The sequence below is a fragment of the Micropterus salmoides genome, unplaced genomic scaffold (assembly GCF_014851395.1).
Source record: "Micropterus salmoides isolate LMB-PRFRI ecotype aquatic unplaced genomic scaffold, ASM1485139v1 Ms_hic_scaffold_20, whole genome shotgun sequence".
Lineage (NCBI taxonomy): Eukaryota > Metazoa > Chordata > Actinopteri > Centrarchiformes > Centrarchidae > Micropterus > Micropterus salmoides.
In genome coordinates, this window is record NW_024041151.1 from 29,761,483 (window position 1) to 29,779,608 (window position 18,126).

Consider the following 18,126-nt stretch of genomic DNA (forward strand, 5'->3'; position numbering starts at 1 on the left):
CTCTGGTTTGTTTTGTTAGCAGCTGTTATCACACAACAACACTAAACAAAAAAAACTCTCGTTGCTTGCTTTAACGTTACTGTCCCGGAGGTGTTAGCTAGCACGTAACTTAGGCTGAATTTGCTTCATTCATTAAGAACATCATCAGGACAAACTCTGTAAAAGTCGGAGAGTTCAGTTATTCCGCGATTGCGCTGTACTGCTGCAAACCAACCTCACGCAGACACTGACATATTAGCAGGGCCGCGCAGAGACCACTGGAAGGACAGGTGCTCAAAGCATAAAAGGGGCACATGGAACAAGGATTTAAATAGGCCTGTTACTTTGATGTCAGGAATACTATTTATTTTACATTGGTACTGACATTTTTTATTTGTATTTCCAGTTAGAGTTTTTATTGTAGTATTGGTTTTGTAAACACTACTGTTGCTGTTAAAATGTAAATCTATTCCAATACTGTTCTGAATTTAATGATCATTTTAAAAAAGGGCAGATAAGTAGGCTATAAGTCGGAGGAGTAAGTATCAGTATAAGCCTGTCTTACCAATGTAGTTATAATTACTTTAAAGGCACAAGGCTTTTATTAAGTTACTCTAATAATCCTAGTTCAAGTGAAAGGTTTTTAGTCAGATTACATAAAAACGACCAGACCTCTCAACACCCGTGAATTTTTTCTCCCTGAAAGAGCAAGAACGAAGTGAACTGAGCACCTCTGTTTATCTGTGTGTAGAAGTAAAGTTAGCTGTCGGCACAGTGTTAGCCGGCAGCTAACGTCACTTCTACAGGCGGCACACAGAAATATACACAACAACTGTGCTGCTGTCTTTGCGTCTTCCTTGTAAAATACCTCCAACATCCCACAACAAGCACATTGTGGCAAACCCCACTTACGGCGGAATCAAAGGTGTCCTGCAGGCAGAGCTGCTGAATCACTAACGGTGTCTGAACGGGAGGGCTCGTCACAGATGAGGTCATCAGGTGAAAGGTCATCATGTGGGTCATTTTATTTACTGCGAAATTATTGTTCATTCATTTTACTAATAGTTCGATTGGGCAGGCCTTCACAAAATGGCCTTAACAAATTTAAAAATAAATAAATTTAAGTAATTTGCGTTGATAAAAGGGCACTTTGGGCATCAAAGGGCAAAAGAGCAGATGCTCAAGCACGCAGCGCACCCTCCTCTGCACGTGCATATTAGTATTCACGTTACCGTTGATCTGATTAAAGGGCTATCCTGGCAATTTAGTATTTAACTTCCAGACCTGGCTGAGTCACATGATACATGTAAACAGGGCCAAAATATCCAGAACTTTAGTCCCTAGTTTGGGTTAAGCCCCAAAAATACTTGATCCTACCTTTCCCGTAATGTAAATAACTAGCAACAGATAAGAAGCGATAGAGGTTCTACAGGGGTTCATACAGTTAACGTTAAGTTACCAATATCAGATTCAATACTGAATTCAGCTATTTGGAAAACCTAAAGTTAGGAATAATCTCTGAATTGGGTTATTTAAATAAAATGTCATTAATATTAAGAAAACTTTCTCAGGATCCACTCCTGAGGATGACGAATCTGAAGCCCCAGCCAGCAACACCTTCATGATACCCAAGAAAGAAATCAGCATGGTGCCTGACATGGGCAAGTGGAAGCGATCCCAAGTAAGCCGCTGTGTGAACATGTTCTACACATTTTTGTGGTTTTCTCTGACTTTCCATGTTGTTTTGCAAAGTACCAAGGACAGAGAACAGGGAAATAACACGTGGGCCTCACTCAGTGTGATACAGACACTGGGTCCAGCCCATGTTTTAATGCCCTCTGGTTTCCTACATATTAAGTGAATTTGGTGATTAATTAACCTCTTAATAACATAAATTATTATTTATTTATTATAAAGATGATTAGAAGTCAAAAGCTTTGTTCACACATGTAGTTTGGTTCCTGAAGTTATATGGAGGCTTTCTTGTATGGTTGCAGAATTCTGCCAGGTGCATGCATGGGTAGGGCTGGGCAATAAAATAATAATGATAATTATCGCAATATAATTTTCCTCAATATAATAAATGTTCAATATATTGTCAATAAATATTTGATTTAATTCATTTCAATCATGAAGAAATTAGCACTTAATTTTTCTACTACTACTACATCATATTTATTTATTATCATATTTGTTTTTTGTTTTTTTTATCATAAGAGTTTTGAACTTTCTCCCTCAGACTTGTTAAGTGATCCACTGTTTGGCATCAAGTGTTTCTCCCATTTTGACCATAAAGAAAAGTTGAACCACGTAATAAATAATGATTTGACATTCATCGTGATAATTATCGATATCATGATAATATTTTTGGCCATATCGCCCAGCCCGATGCATGGGGAGGGGAGAGTGAGTGAGTGAGTGAGTGTATCTGTCCGCATCTAATCTTGTATACTACTGGACACATCATCCTGATATTTTCTGTGCACATTTATGTATGTACATATTATACTATATGCTCAAGTACCTCTGGCGATTGCAGTGATTCACTATTTTTTATAGACTGAGCCTCTCCAGGATGGTGGAGTCATGACCCGCCCTACTCTGCTTCTGATTGGCTAGTACTTGTTGCCTTCATTGGTTGGGCTGGTTGGGTTTAAACAAGAGGATAACATTGATTAGGATAACAGTAAGAATATCACGGTAAGCCAGTCTGTGATGCAGAGAAGGTCTGGTCATGGCTTTCCATCATAGGAATAACTTATCACCTATCATGAAAGTTAGACTTTTGTCTTTTCAGCAGTATTCGGCATTTTACGATATGCGTTTTACGACATCACAAAAGACATTTACAGCAGTATGGTAGGCTAAAACAAAGGCTTACCTAGTCAGTTGCAGTCCACATTTTGGCCATCCATAGAAAAGTTTAGTCTCCTCTTTATCTTCATCGAGTGGGAGGTCGGGAGGTGTGGTATGTTACAGCAAAATGTTCTTTAAGTTTGGACTTATCGTCTCAGACGTTTATTGTTTCCGTTTTAAGTTTATACAGTTAATCGACCACAGGACACTAAGTTACAATATATCTTAATGAAAACTGAAAAATTATATTGGACACAAAAAAAAAAATATCACAGTCTAGACCGGCCCTATATGAAAAGTGCAATAAAATAACTTCTGTTATGAGTTGGAGCTATATAAAATAAAATAAAATTGAAACCCTTAAATTAAAAGTTTGCAAACATCTTTATAAGAAAACTTGCACTATACTATTCAAAATCACCTTCTTCCCTTCATTCACACAGCCTGCTCTGCACTCCCTGTTCCCCACCCGTTGTCTGCAGACGCACCTGGTGGTGAAGTCTTCTAGTTCAGATTGATTCCAAGCTAACTCTGAAGGAAAATGTTTGTTGATTTAAGTTATAGACTTCTGAAAGAGCACGTATAAAGAGTTTTGTCTGATGTAGTCCATCACCTAGGAGCATTTGTGATCAATATCAATTTTGTAACATTATTCCAATGCTTTTCATAATATTTGAGTTCTTGAAGCAGTTTATCTGACCACACACCCAGATACATTCCAGTTTTCCCCACATCTCTCCTTCTTACAGGCATATGCTGACTACATGGGCTTCATTCTCACACTGAATGAAAGTGTGAAGGGAAAGAAGCTCACATGTGAATATAAAGTGTCAGAGGTAAGTTGCTCTTCTTATCAGTGCCTTTAAAATGCATGCGCTTAATTTTTATACGTTCAGTTTATTTGGTTGTCACTTTAGTGAACATTTGCTTGTGTATGAAGCATGTTTGCTGACTGCACTACTCCTTCAGCGAGAGTTCAGTTAAGTGCGACACAGGTGTGAAAAATCATTCAATCATTGTTTTCCTGGAACTTTCAACTGCATCTCACAATCTTCTTCAGCGTAGGAGTTACTGTTCTCCTTCAATTAGCCTTCATGAGCCTGGAAAGAATCACCTTCTCATACCATTTATTAAAGGCCATAGGTCTGAGAACAGGAAAACATGTCCAGGGGAGCAACTCCGTTGATATTCTGCTATACTAAAACACAAAATAAGTGATCCCAGAGGTTTGACCAGCTGAGGCTCAGCAGAGAGAACCAGGCTGTGTCCGTCTCATTAGAACACCCACCTCTGAGCTATATATGCTAGTTTATTGGTTGTCCTTTTTTTCCTCTCTCTCCTATGCTCATTAAACCCATCATGTGATGATGATGAATATCAGTTACAGTCACTGTTGTCTTGTTGTGTGACAGACAGTGGAGAAGTTACTAGATCTTTTGGGGACTCTGGACCGATGGATTAACGAGACTCCTCCTGTTGACCAGCCATCACGCTTTGGTAATAAGGCCTACAGAACCTGGTACGCCAAATTAGACCAGGTTAGTACACACACACACATCATTATGTCTGTGAGTCATAATGTATTCCCTAGCCCCTAATCCCAACCTTAACCATTACAACTACATGGCTAACCGTAACCCTAACCTGACCATAACCTGAACCCTAAAACCAAGTCTTAACCCTCAAAAAGCAGTCTCTTCCCATGGGGATCTCAATTTTCCCTAAAAAAAACTAATATTGGCTTTCACTCAGCAGCTGCCAGCTGTGTCCCCGTTGGTTAGTGTGCACATATAAAAACGTCAAACACACACTCACCCAGGAGCTCACGCAGAGTAATAACTGACTGATTTTTCCAGTGTGTGATGCGAAGTACTGACCTGTACAATCTGTAAACCTGTGTGTGTCTGTGTGTAGGAAGCAGAGGCCTTGGTGTCCGGAGTGCTCCCTGCTGACAAATGTGCTGCAGCTCCAGAGATAGCTGTCTACCTGAAAGAGTCTGTGGGGAATGCCACCAGGATAGACTATGGAACAGGTAACAGTCCTGTGTCGCTGTATTTTTGTTTTCTTTCAGTCTGAGGCCTAGTCCACACGGGCATGGGTATTTTTATAACCAGAGTTTTTCTTCCTTCGTTTAAAAATTAACTTCTGTCTAATTTTTACGCAAAACGCAAAAACACCCTATCAAGCGCTGTCAAGAGCATGTCAGACCAACAGGCGGCGATATGACCCTAACCCAAAGCCATGTTGGCCAATCGGAGCCTAATAAAATTGTAAACAAGGCAGGCAGTGGTGTTTTACTGTCTACACCGGTGGTTCTCAAACGTTTTCACGTCAAGGACCCCTAAACTGACACAAATTACATTTGATAAGATTTTGTCCCATGGTCTCCCATCTTCAAGGATTTTTGCTTTTAGGTGTTTCTTTACAGAAAGTGTGTGAATCCTATGACCAAAATAGTAAGACATTGTGTCACATTATGGGTGGAATTATAGTAAAGAATGGTGGGTAAAATAGCAAGTTTTAAATGTAAGATTACAATTTCAACTTTTTGCTGGAGACCACCTGGAATCCCTTCAAGGACCCCTGGGGGTCCCCGGACCCCACTTTGAGAACCATTGGTCTATATAACATCACTGCAACCGGCGTTTCCTAAAATCCTCACCTTGGCAGGGGTTTTCAAAAAGGTTTGGTTTCAGTGACCTGATACAGCGTTTCCGTGTGGACGAACAGCCAAACCGCGTAGAAAAAGTCACGGGCCCCGTCCACACTACCAATCTTCTCCGTCCACCGCAGCATTTTAGCTGCGTGTCAGAGTTCGGCACATCTAGTGGCCGTTCACGTACACAGGGTATGCCCATGCCAGTGTAAACGTGAAGCATTACTGAAGTTACAGAAGATTTGGCAAAAGAATAAAGTACAACAGACGAACACCAGATTTTATTTTGAATGGACCAATAACGAGCTGGGACTGTTACTGAATGTAACACGGGAGTTAAAAGCAGCTGTGGCGTCAGAAAACAGACCGGGAGTCGTTGCAAAGTAAACGGCGACGTGCACAGTACAAGTGTAGCCTGTAAGTGTTGTTTGCACGGTACAAAATATTTTAATAAAAATGCCTAATCCAAAACTCTGTCAGTAGCAGCGTGTTTCTACTTTGCATGACTTATGAGACCCAATCAGAGAGCCAAGCGTCTGCGTCATCTTTTCTAAAGTGCTCTGTTTTTGCTCATCCGCACTACAACGCTCTCCAGAGTTTTAAAACGACTGGACAGGAGGTGCAAACGTAGCAAACGGTCTCCGTTTTCAAATAAAAACGCAGTAGTGTGGATGGGGCCTTAGTGCTGCATTTGACAACAGCGACTGTCACATCATATTCCAGAGACTTGAACATTTAATTGGACATTAAAAGTGCTGCTCTTTGAACTGAGCAGGGTTTGATAACATGTGGCTAAACATGTCATTGATGGTGGCAGTAGTAAGTTGTAACATAATAGTTCAAAGCAGAAGTAGTAGCTTGATTTAATATTGTAGAATATTGTTCCTCAAATTACTTTCAAATCTAGAAAGGCAGAAATGGACAGATGCACAGATTCTGTTCATGTCTGAGGATCTTTAATGTGTATATTTATCTTCTCAGGTCATGAAGCTGCGTTTGCTGCGTTCCTCTGCTGTCTCTGTAAGGTTGGAGCTCTCACGGTAGATGATCAGCTGGCTATGGTGTTTAAGGTTTTTTACAGGTGAGCTGTTACGGCGGTGGTCTGCGCTATGTTAAGCTGTACTGTACAGATAATGTGACTGGGGTTCTTTTAGGCTCTGATGATGGTGATTTCATTCTGTCTGTCAGTCGGGTTCCACCACTTTGGTCCAAACTGAAATATTTCAGTTACTGGATGGATTGCCATGAGATTGTTTGGTCTCCAGAGTATGGCAATCATAAGAAAGACTTTTCCCTCGGGGATTAATAAAGTATATCTGTTTCTGATGAATCCTGATGATGTTGGTGACCCTCTGACTTTCTAATGCCATCAGCAGGTCAAATTACCTAAGGTTCTCTTTACAGTGAGTATTACAACCTCCAAAGAGCTGCCAGCCTGGCTGTAGACTCTTTGCCTGTTTCCACAGTCACTCCCTATTCACTATATAGTGCACTTACTTATGTAGGACATGTCCCCTCCACTTTCCTAATGTAAAGTTTTATTTCGCATTGCCTGCCTGCATCCAGTGATTTCGGAGTTGGCTCATAGCCGAGGCGGTTTAGTAGGCTATGAGTGACGAGTCAATCAATCACACACTCCACGTCAGACATAATTAAATGGACAAAAATCATGGATAGAGAACATGCGACACAACGCAAAGTAGAGCTGAAAAGTTGAGGGAGAATAAGAAGAGGTCTCCTGACAGGTGCAGCGAAGTGCCTCAATATTACAGACTTCTCTTCTGTGCTGCTGTTATTTATAGACAGCAGTGAGGATTCCAGATGCAGCGTGGGTAACTTGTTACACAAATTTGTAAAATAAATAATAACTGTATTTTACTCTTCACTCCAGTGTTTTCTTTGGGCCAGTAATGTACTTTTAATTTCATTCCATGTTCCATTCATACCTTCATAACTTCACCAGTCATCGGCATTTTGCTTCATTAACCAAAATGAGCTGCGGACCAGGCTGTGTAACTGTGCACAGTTCTAACATGTGGCTAAACATGTGTAACTGTGCACAGTTCTAACATGTGGCTAAACATGTGTAACTGTGCACAGTTCTAACATGTGGCTAAACATGTGTAACTGTGCACAGTTATAACATGTGGCTAAACATGTGTAACTGTGCACAGTTCTAACATGTGGCTAAACATGTGTAACTGTGCACAGTTCTAACATGTGGCTAAACATGTGTAACTGTGCACAGTTCTAACATGTGGCTAAACATGTGTAACTGTGCACAGTTATAACATGTGGCTAAACATGTGTAACTGTGCACAGTTCTAACATGTGGCTAAACATGTGTAACTGTGCACAGTTCTAACATGTGGCTAAACATGTGTAACTGTGCACAGTTCTAACATGTGGCTAAACATGTGTAACTGTGCACAGTTATAACATGTGGCTAAACATGTGTAACTGTGCACAGTTATAACATGTGGCTAAACATGTGTAACTGTGCACAGTTATAACATGTGGCTAAACATGTGTAACTGTGCACAGTTCTAACATGTGGCTAAACATGTGTAACTGTGCACAGTTCTAACATGTGGCTAAACATGTGTAACTGTGCACAGTTCTAACATGTGGCTAAACATGTGTAACTGTGCACAGTTCTAACATGTGGCTAAACATGTGTAACTGTGCACAGTTCTAACATGTGGCTAAACATGTGTAACTGTGCACAGTTCTAACATGTGGCTAAACATGTGTAACTGTGCACAGTTCTAACATGTGGCTAAACATGTGTAACTGTGCACAGTTATAACATGTGGCTAAACATGTGTAACTGTGCACAGTTCTAACATGTGGCTAAACATGTGTAACTGTGCACAGTTATAACATGTGGCTAAACATGTTGTAACTGTGCACAGTTCTAACATGTGGCTAAACATGTGTAACTGTGCACAGTTCTAACATGTGGCTAAACATGTGTAACTGTGCACAGTTCTAACATGTGGCTAAACATGTGTAACTGTGCACAGTTCTAACATGTGGCTAAACATGTGTAACTGTGCACAGTTCTAACATGTGGCTAAACATGTGTAACTGTGCACAGTTCTAACATGTGGCTAAACAGGTGTAACTGTGCACAGTTCTAACATGTGGCTAAACAGGTGTAACTGTGCACAGTTACACAGAAGAGCTTTTATCTGGGGCTCTAGTCACAGATATGAATGAGCTGGACAGATTTATGAAAATCTGGGAAATACCTTCTCAGTTTAAGGCTTTATTGTTCTACTAATACAACAGGGAACGCACACCATGCCACTGGTGGCCCTGTTGGAAAGCAGCTCTTTCAGTCTTTCACAAGCCGGCCACTTAGATGATCACTGGATTGATTCTGATATATTAACAGAATCCTGTTGTTGAGCAGAGCATCACTTTCTTTTGATGGAAATTAGCCTGTTTCTTTTTTCTAATTCACATGGTTGCTATTTGTTTTATAGCGATTACTGAGTCCATTAAACAGAATGTTGCAGGTGAAACTAATATTGGCTTTCACTCAGCAGCTGCCAGCTGATTTTTGATTTGCACAGAGAGAGAGCGTACAAACCTTCTCTTACTTTGTTTAATATCCATTCTGTGTTCTTCAGTTGAGACAGTGAGAGAGCGATAAGGTCGGGTAAATCGGTGACGTCATAGCGGAACTTCGGGTGAGAGGACCACAACGTGCTCATTACGTTGTGTGCAAGCTAGTTAGTGGGTCGTGATATTACTACCACAACGTGTTCCCAGGTAGAAGGTGGCGTTCCAGCGACCATGCGTAACGTTCCTTAAAAGTTCTCTAAAGGTCAAACACTTCAAACCTTTACAGAACATTGCTGTTTTATGGTCACATAGCAACGTTACAAAGAGGACATAATGATAACGTTCTCATATGGGTCTAAGTTGGCCATAGTATGACGTTCCTTATATGACTTCAGGGGGACATTCTATAATGGTTATTTTATGTAAATTCTCTGTATATGTATATTCTAGTCTGTGCAACCACTCAAAGTGCTTTAACCCCCCCCCAACTCTCCTACAACTGTGTGTGTGTGTGTGTGCTCTTGTTATGTGTTTTTCCAGGTATCTGTCAGTGATGCGGAAGCTGCAGAGGACCTATAGAATGGAGCCAGCTGGGAGCCAGGGTGTGTGGGGTCTGGATGACTTCCAGTTTCTGCCCTTCATCTGGGGAAGCTCCCAGTTTCTAGGTAAAAGCCTCACTGCAGCAGTTAAAACTAAAAACTATAGAAAACAAGCATGACAGGACTGACTCTATCAGAGGAGGATGTTCACCACCAAAGTGTCCTAATTGAGGTTAGGACATGTAGTGATATAATGATGTTACACCGTTCACAGAATGAGGAACGTGTGGTTGTGTGCAATTCATACGATATTTTGGTGGAAACAGCCTGTATTTAGTAATGCCCACTTTATGCTCATATGAAGTTGGAACTTTTACCAAACAGAAGGAACTTGGACTGAATTTCATTTTTCAGTGTTTTGATATCGATTAGTTGTTTTTTTGAGTCACAATTTTAATTAAAACTTACATAATTAACAGTTTAATCTGGAGCGTTCATCTATATTGACAACTGTCACCAGCAAATTTACTCAGCTGTCATTAAATGTTAAATCTGTTAGAGAAACAAGAAAGAAATATTGTGGGCTTTTTTTAATTAAAAGAAAGAAAGCCTTCTGAGTACCTCTGCAGTCATATTGGCGCACAATCCACATAGAATCTTTTTCATTCCAACTCAAATATTCGGCTGCCATTTTGGTAATTAGAGATTTTTTTTCCTTTATAATCGGTTTTTAAAATCCCATATTGGTTGAGCTGTAACAACCAACATGTAATGTGTTCAAATTAATTTGAACACAACCCATGTAATGTGATGCTACACAGGTTAGGCAGCGTCCTCCATTTTTAATGATAAGCTTAGTTTACTGATAGGTCAGTAGGGCTGCAGTAAGTGGAGCTGATTGTACCACAAGGCAAACTACTTCAAACAGTCTGTTGCGCATGATCAGGTCATTTAGTTCAAATATTTTAATGCTTTCCCATGTTTGAATGAAAGTTTTAATGTCGCATTAAAAGGGACAGTCCTACTCATGTTTGTTTCAGACAGATAGAGTCGCCAGTCCAATCAAACTCTCTCCTCTGTCCGGTAGCTCTGTGTGGCTGCTGTCTTTGTCCCCCTCGCTCAGAGACAGTACAGGTCTGAAGTGGAAACTACGATGCACTGGAGCGTACAGGGCAGATTTATTATTTTTAAATCGTCTCACTTCATTCTCATCACTTCATTCTCATTCTTGTAATATAATAACTTTATTCTGGAAATGTCAGAGAACACAGGTATGTACGTTTTGAACATGAGCAGAAAACTGAAACAGAGGAGCTGTTGATGTGAAAAGGTGCCACATGCACATTTAAAGATTACTTCCCCAAACACAGACTCAAAATGCCTACAAAGTGGATCTACAGGAGAAATGCATGTGAAAGCAATATAGACCGGTTGAGAGCCACACAGCAATATATTCTCTTTATTTTTGTGTTTTGAACTGTCCCTTGCCACCTGTTTTTGTTTTGTGTTTCCCTTTACATAGAAAGATTTCAACCATAAATTGATGTAGAAAATGGTACAGAAAAATGTATGCAGGAAATAAAGTGTTTAATGCTCCAAATGTTATGGGTGTGGGCTCCCAGAACCCCCTGCTCAATGTGTCTCCTCCAACACAAAACCCAACCCCCTGACTGATTTATGAGAATTAGTTATCAGATTTTGTACCATAATGATGCAGCGATAGACTTATTCTCACTCACTCACTTCTTATTGGGAAACTGCTAACAGAGACAGAGTAGGACCCAAGCTCATTGCACCTCTGGTTTGACCTGATTGATCAGGCAAAATCACTGCACTCTTGTGGTGACGCACATGTGTTACCATGGTTACCGAATGATCGTGCATTAATATGGGCTGTACATTACTTTCAGCTTGCAGATGTGGAGATTGCCTTCACCATCAGCAGATAGATAGCTTTTGACTTGATGCTAAAATGACGTGTTCTACTCATAAAGCCCTGCGGTTGCTCGGCTTGGATTTAACACCAAAACAAAGAAACGCACCAGAGTCTGGTTGAGTGGTCTGCACCAAGGTTTGATTAACAGCTTTCATAACAGCCCGCTCTAAAGTATGGTGTAGGTAGGAATTAGGCCATGAAATGTTTTAAAACAATAATGCTTAACATTAAGATTTAACAGCAAATATAAAAAGGGGCTTATGCGATCTTTACAATTTCAACCAATATGACTTTTTCACAGCAGTCATTTTGACTTGTTGTCGAAGGAAAGGTACAGGAGTTACCCAGCTGTTAACATCAGCTCTGTTGTATTCAAGTCTCCCTGTAAGCCATGCCGGTGCTACTTTGAGCCAGCATGAACACCCAGACCCTGAAACTGAAGCACATGTCAGAAGGACAACCAAATTCAAACTAAAAGACAAATCTACTATGCTGAATAAAAGTCATGGCTGTAGTGCTGTTCACCCTGTGCAGTGGTAGAAGGTCAGATTTGGGTCAGAGTCCACATGGTTTTGTAAATGTACACATCCCTTGATCTCTGCAGTGCTGAGAGGTGAGGTTGATCTCAGTCAGTAGCTAGGTGAATGCTGACACCTGGTGGTGAACATGTGCACTTACAGCTCACTCTCCCATCAGATCACCCGACACTGGAGCCTCGGCACTTTATCGATGAGAGGGTGGTAAACGAGCATCACCAGGACTACATGTTTCTGGACTGCATCAAGTTCATAAATGAGGTGGGAGACTGACGTACGCAATCCTCACGTTTGGCCTCTTTTTTTTTAATCTGCTTGAAGTGCTATTTGTACTCTGAATATACTCATAGATTGACACACTGCATATTCACCTTACATAATGATAATTCCCACAGTATACTAAGTGAAGATACAGGGGTGGTCAAAATAACAACATATACTCCCTTGTTACATTCTGATGTTTTTGAACCGTGTCAAATGGGTTTTAACTCAACTTCATGGAAATGAATTCTACTCTATTGCATTAGATAGCAAACACCTTCCAATAGATTAATTAAAAGCTGCTCTCTCAATATGTTTGTGTTTACTGTGGGTCAGACCATGTGTAATGTGAAAAGTAGCCCCAAACTCTGCAGTTTTTAGCATCTTTCAGTTCATTTTTTTGGCTTTACACCCTACAACTTTACTGTTTTGGCTCTCATCAGCCTCGCTTCCAGCAGCAACAGGCAGTTCTGTTTAGAAAAAAGTCCTGATGAACCGACTGTGCGCGACCTGCCCAGCAGCAAACAGCAGAGAGCCACAGTTAACAACTAGCTGGTGAACACATTTAGCAGCCAGATCTTTGTCTCAGGAGTTGGTGGAGACCAAAACCGAGGAGAGTGAATATTAGACTTCCATTCAATAAATGAAACTATATTCACCTTATTCATCAATGTGTTGAATGGAATTTAGTTTGTGCTGCTCACAGCTGTGGATATATACATTCAGATACATTCTTTTTCCAGAAACAGTGTCCCTGATACTGCAGAGAATCCATAGAAGACACTCGCACATTTTCTTAGTGGCTGTTCCTTCAGTAGGAATTATTTCCAATGAAAACTGTTGACAGTGAGCTCTGAGGATGAGACAGTGTTTTGTTTATATTTTGGGTGAAGCAGTCCTTTCAAACTCACAGCGTCTCAAAATTTCAAGTGAAAATCTTTTTCTTAAAAGTCATACAAAGGTAGTAAAACTGAAATACTTAATTTGCGTCTATTGGATTCCAAGTTCATATCTGTCAATTTTGCTTTACAACATGGGGAGGTATCCAGATATGGAGTTCTGCCCCCTAATGGACATTACCCTCATTGTGTGGTTGAAGGTCTCCAATTTCTTTAAACGCATTTAACATTTCCACTCTGTTCTAGCTGGGTCTACTTTGTACTGGTTGGGTTGTTGGGATTAAATGGGTGGACCAGAGCGGAAGGTGGTTTTGTCCAGGAAAAGGAAGACGGGGGTAAGGCAGATGGATTCTGTTGGTAGAGTGCCAGGGCAGGAACCGTGTGCATTGTTTTGGTTTTAGAGGAAAAGGAGGGGAGGGAAGTAGAGGAGGGCGTTGGTGGAGCCGCTACATCCTTTTCCTCCTTCCCACTCAAATGCACCACCTCCTTCCCTCTTTTCTCCTCCTCCTGCTGCTTGACCTCTCCCTCCTCCTCACGGTCATGAAAGGACGCTGCTGTTGGTGGTTCTCCTCACCCATTACTCAGTTTGTATTTTTTTTTGTGACTTTGCTCTGTCCTTTTGTCTTTTTCATTTGCAGTTTTTTGATTTGAATTTGGTATTTTTGGTGTGACTTAGTTTTAGAGTTGAAACACGTACGTCGGGTAAACAGTTAGTCAGTCAACAGAAAATTAATTGGCAGCTATTTATGCAAGACTTTTTTTTTTTCAACTACCGGAAATATGTTTTAAGACCTCTTGAAGCCCTCTGGTTGCCTGCTTGAGCTTGTTCTAAGCTGCTTAAATCGCGCATTACAAAAATAACTTTTTGTTGGTAGTATGGACAGATTGTTAGATCAGTTAGATTCTCCACAATTCAGTTGTTCAGTTAGTTTTATGGAAACCATGAGCACAGAAGTAGCCCCAAACCTGAGCTCTTAAATGAAGTTTTACGATAAAGACATTAGCTTACATTAAATGTCTCTTAGCATTCTAAGCCAGCTCTAAAAAATTTATTTATTTATTTGCCATATTTCCACCTGTCATTTTGGCAGTTAGCATCTTCATCTGCTGGACAACTACATGTGATACCAGCAAAAAGGAACATACTGTAAACCCTGATCTATATAACTAAACATTTATCAAAAAAACTATTGAATAAAAGTGTAGAAATAATAAAGATAATAGTTAGTTGCACCCCTGCTATGTTTTCTGTCTGGCTCCTCTTGTTTTTGCAAACTAGAATAGAAATTTAAGTGAGTATACAAAATATGGCGGGCTTTCAGCCCCGAAGAAGCGCTACCTTTGTCTTTGATAGCAGCAGAACAAACAGGCTGGCCAATGTCAAGAGGCGCCGTGCTAGAGTTCTGTAAGTGTGTAATGCACACAGTCAGTTTATTTATTATTACTTATATTCACAATTTACCTTTGGCTAAAAGGCTTCAGACTAAGAAAAGTAGAGGTTAGAGCTCAACCAAAGCTAGCAGTAGTAGAGTTGAAACCACGATCAGCGTTCATTTCATTGGTTGAGCGGGTTGCCCGCTTATCAGAAGGTCGAAGGTTCGATCCCCAGCTCCCCCAGTCTGCATGTGTCCTTGGGTAAGATACTGAACCCCAAATTCGTGTGTGTGTGTGTGTGTGTGTGTGTGTGTTCCATTCTGATGAGCAGTTGGCACCTTGCATGGCAGGCTCTGCCATCAGTGTGTGCGTGAATGTGACATGTTGTAGAAAGTGCTCTGAATGGTCAGAAGACCAGAAAGGCGCTGTATATGTAAAGTTTTTATAACTACTGTTACTGTCTTCTAAATTGTCCACATCATTCCTGGCTATTGGTGACTTTTAAGTCCTCAGGAAGTGACTCTTAAAATAAATGAAATGGCCATTACAAAATGCTATTATTATACACTGAGGTCTTCTTTATAATATCAACACCAAATATTTCATGTAAAAACATATGTTTTAATTTTAATAACCTTTTTGAGGGAACATACACTCCTTTTTACAATGTCCCCACAGCAAATTTTCAGTTTCAATGAGACACATTTGCAAAGAAATTCTAAATAAATAGAAATATAACTTTATTATTCTTAAATTACAAATGTATATCAATGAAAAACACATTATTATTTATTTTTTTTCTAATTTACTGTGTCCCCGAAATTGCCTTCTGAACAAAACTTCAATTCCCATAAATCCACATTCAGGAAGTACATCACCCTATTAGGTGGAATTCAAAGGAGAAAATTGAGTTGGACTCCAACTTTCTGTCTGCTTTTTTTGCAAGTTTTATGACAGGGTGGAAGTCAAGAGTAGGACATCCAAGTTAAGGATGTCCTACTCTTGACTTCCACCCTGTTAGGCTAAATTATGAAGAAAGTAAACCACATTTTTCAAAAATTACAACGATGCTTGATATCTACACTAAAGTACTATGTATTTGTTGAGAGCTAAGACAGAGCAATGGCTTATTTGGTTTTAAAATGTCCACCCTGTTAGGTATGTAAACCTAACAGGGTGGACATTTTAAAAAGATCCCTAAGAAAATGTCTGGAAATGCATATAAATGCTAATAATCAAATTGTCATTTGAAGTGTTCATTTAATTTACCAATATAAAAAAAGTTAACATTTTTGAGATAGATAGATATATAGATATCTATCTAGATAGATAGATAGATGGATAGATAGATGGATATATATGGAGATATAAAATCTCCATTTAGTTGGCTTTAATTCTGTCCTGCAGCATCACAGTCATCAAGTATCAACTGATCACACCCTCTTGTGTATATAGATAGGCAGTCACTTATATTTTTTTATGTGTTTAATGGTTAATTTGTATAATTTGTTTAATGTATTTTCTGTTAATTTAAAATGTTGCGTGAGTTAATGACAACTGTTAAAACTAACTCAGAAATTGTTAGTCATTCCACCCTGTTAGAAAGTCTTGTTTTATTAATATTCAAAGAAATGGGACATACGTGATGGAATAAGGGACACATAAGGACACATAATGCTAAGTATTGTTGAATATTTACATTATTAACACTTACATACCTCACATACCTATGTATATGTCCCTAACAGGGTAGAACTCTCTCACAGTCCAAATCTGAACAATCCAGCTGTAATTATTATAATTTAAGTGCTTGAGCTCTACCAAGACACATTCATATCTGTGCGTCGCGGACACGTCCATGCAGCAGTAAATTAAGACCTTTTTTAGACTGTGAGTTGCGTGAGCATTTGGTAAGTTGAGGTTAGTAGTCTGTGTTAAAATGACAAATTTTCTGGTTCCACTGGTCACGGGCTTGCATATCATTTTGTTTAAGTATATTTATTTAGTATATTCAACTATTTATTGTGAAAATGACATATTTTGATACTAAACCAACAGGTTGAAATTATTGCTCAGTAACCTAAATAATGTAAAAATAAATATATAAATAAGAAGAAAAACATTTTCATCTAAGGAAAGGAGAACTGGAAAAGTTGTGTCAGATCATGAAAGAATCAAATCAAGCTAATCCTTGTTCAAAGAATAGAGCCCAGGTGGAAACACTGTTGACCAATAAAAGGGCATGGTGTATTGCTGTGTGAAACTTTTGTTCATTTCAAAAACACACATCTAGTGCCTGTTCACGTACACTGGGCATGTGCGTGCCGGTGTAAGCATGAAGCACATGGTGTATTCTGTAGTTACAGAAGATTTGGTGAAAGAATAACATAATGCAGACGAAGAACCACACCAGAATTTATTTTGAATGGACCAATAACGAGCTGGGACTGTTACTGAATGTAACACGGGAGTTAAAAGCTGACTTATAAGACCCAATCAGAGAACCGAGCGTGAGCGGCTGCATCATCATTTTTAAAGTCCTCCGTTTTTGCCCGTCCGCAGTAAAACGCTCTCCGGAGTTTTAAAACAAAAAACAGGGTCAGCAGTTTTTTCAGACTTCTCTGTTTTGCTGCAAACATAGCAAAAGGTCTCCGTTTTAAAACAAAAACACTTTAGTGTGGGGCACTGGGAAAATTCCCAGTGACCAGACAAGCTGATTTGGCCCGGAGTGTTAAAAATACTAAATCATATGTGTAAATCAAAGAGACAACACCAGACAGCTATAGTTCCTCAGGAGTGTAGACTGACAGCCCCCCCGTCTGCTTTTAAGCCGATGCTGTGGTCTCCCTCTGTCATCACACATGCACATACACAACATGCAGTCAGTGCACGGAGCTCGTGTCTGAGCAGTGTGGAGAAGAAATGGACAGCGCAGGAGAAAGGGAAAAGGTAGAACCGAGAGGGAGCGCACTGAAAGGAGACCAGCACAGATGGAAAGTGCCTGTAAATGCTGTAAAATTACAGCAGATATAGCAGAGATATTTGTGAGCAATGGACGTGGTTGGCGTCTTTTAAAAAAAGACAAAACACACTAGTGCGGCCGGCTACAGCACGCCATATTACCGCTATCTTCCCTAAGTTGATTCTGTGTGTTTAAAAAACGTAATCAAGTTATATGGAGGCAGGAGATGCGTAAGCATGGAAATAAGCTGGAAATAAAGCCCTGTATACTCTTTTCTGTCAGGTGGGTGTATCTCCAGTTGCTTAGATGATAAACAGAAGTCCATTCAGAGCTCTGAGGAAATGCCAGGTGAAAAACAAACAAAATAACACCAAAAGGCACAAAAATTATATCTATGAAAATTTATTCCTAATTATGGAAGTGCTATTGACTATTTTTAACTGTTATGGATGTTTTTTAACCAAAAGTCAAATATATTACTAAATGGCAAAGATTTCACCAAAATGCTCACAGTACACATGGTCTGTTGGAGTGAATGTGGAGCCTGGACTGATG

General features: G+C 39.8%; 1 protein-coding gene across 1 annotated transcript in view; it reads left to right on the plus strand.

Moving 5' to 3' along the window:
* ptpa (protein phosphatase 2 phosphatase activator) overlaps positions 1-18,126 on the plus strand; it is a 31,573-nt gene that overhangs the window by 390 nt on the left and 13,057 nt on the right. Inside the window, exons 2-8 of the mRNA XM_038734383.1 lie at positions 1,551-1,660; positions 3,585-3,671; positions 4,248-4,373; positions 4,750-4,867; positions 6,473-6,572; positions 9,605-9,729; positions 12,236-12,336. Coding sequence (XP_038590311.1) covers positions 1,551-1,660; positions 3,585-3,671; positions 4,248-4,373; positions 4,750-4,867; positions 6,473-6,572; positions 9,605-9,729; positions 12,236-12,336 — 767 coding nt within the window. The remainder of the gene's footprint in view (positions 1-1,550; positions 1,661-3,584; positions 3,672-4,247; positions 4,374-4,749; positions 4,868-6,472; positions 6,573-9,604; positions 9,730-12,235; positions 12,337-18,126) is intronic.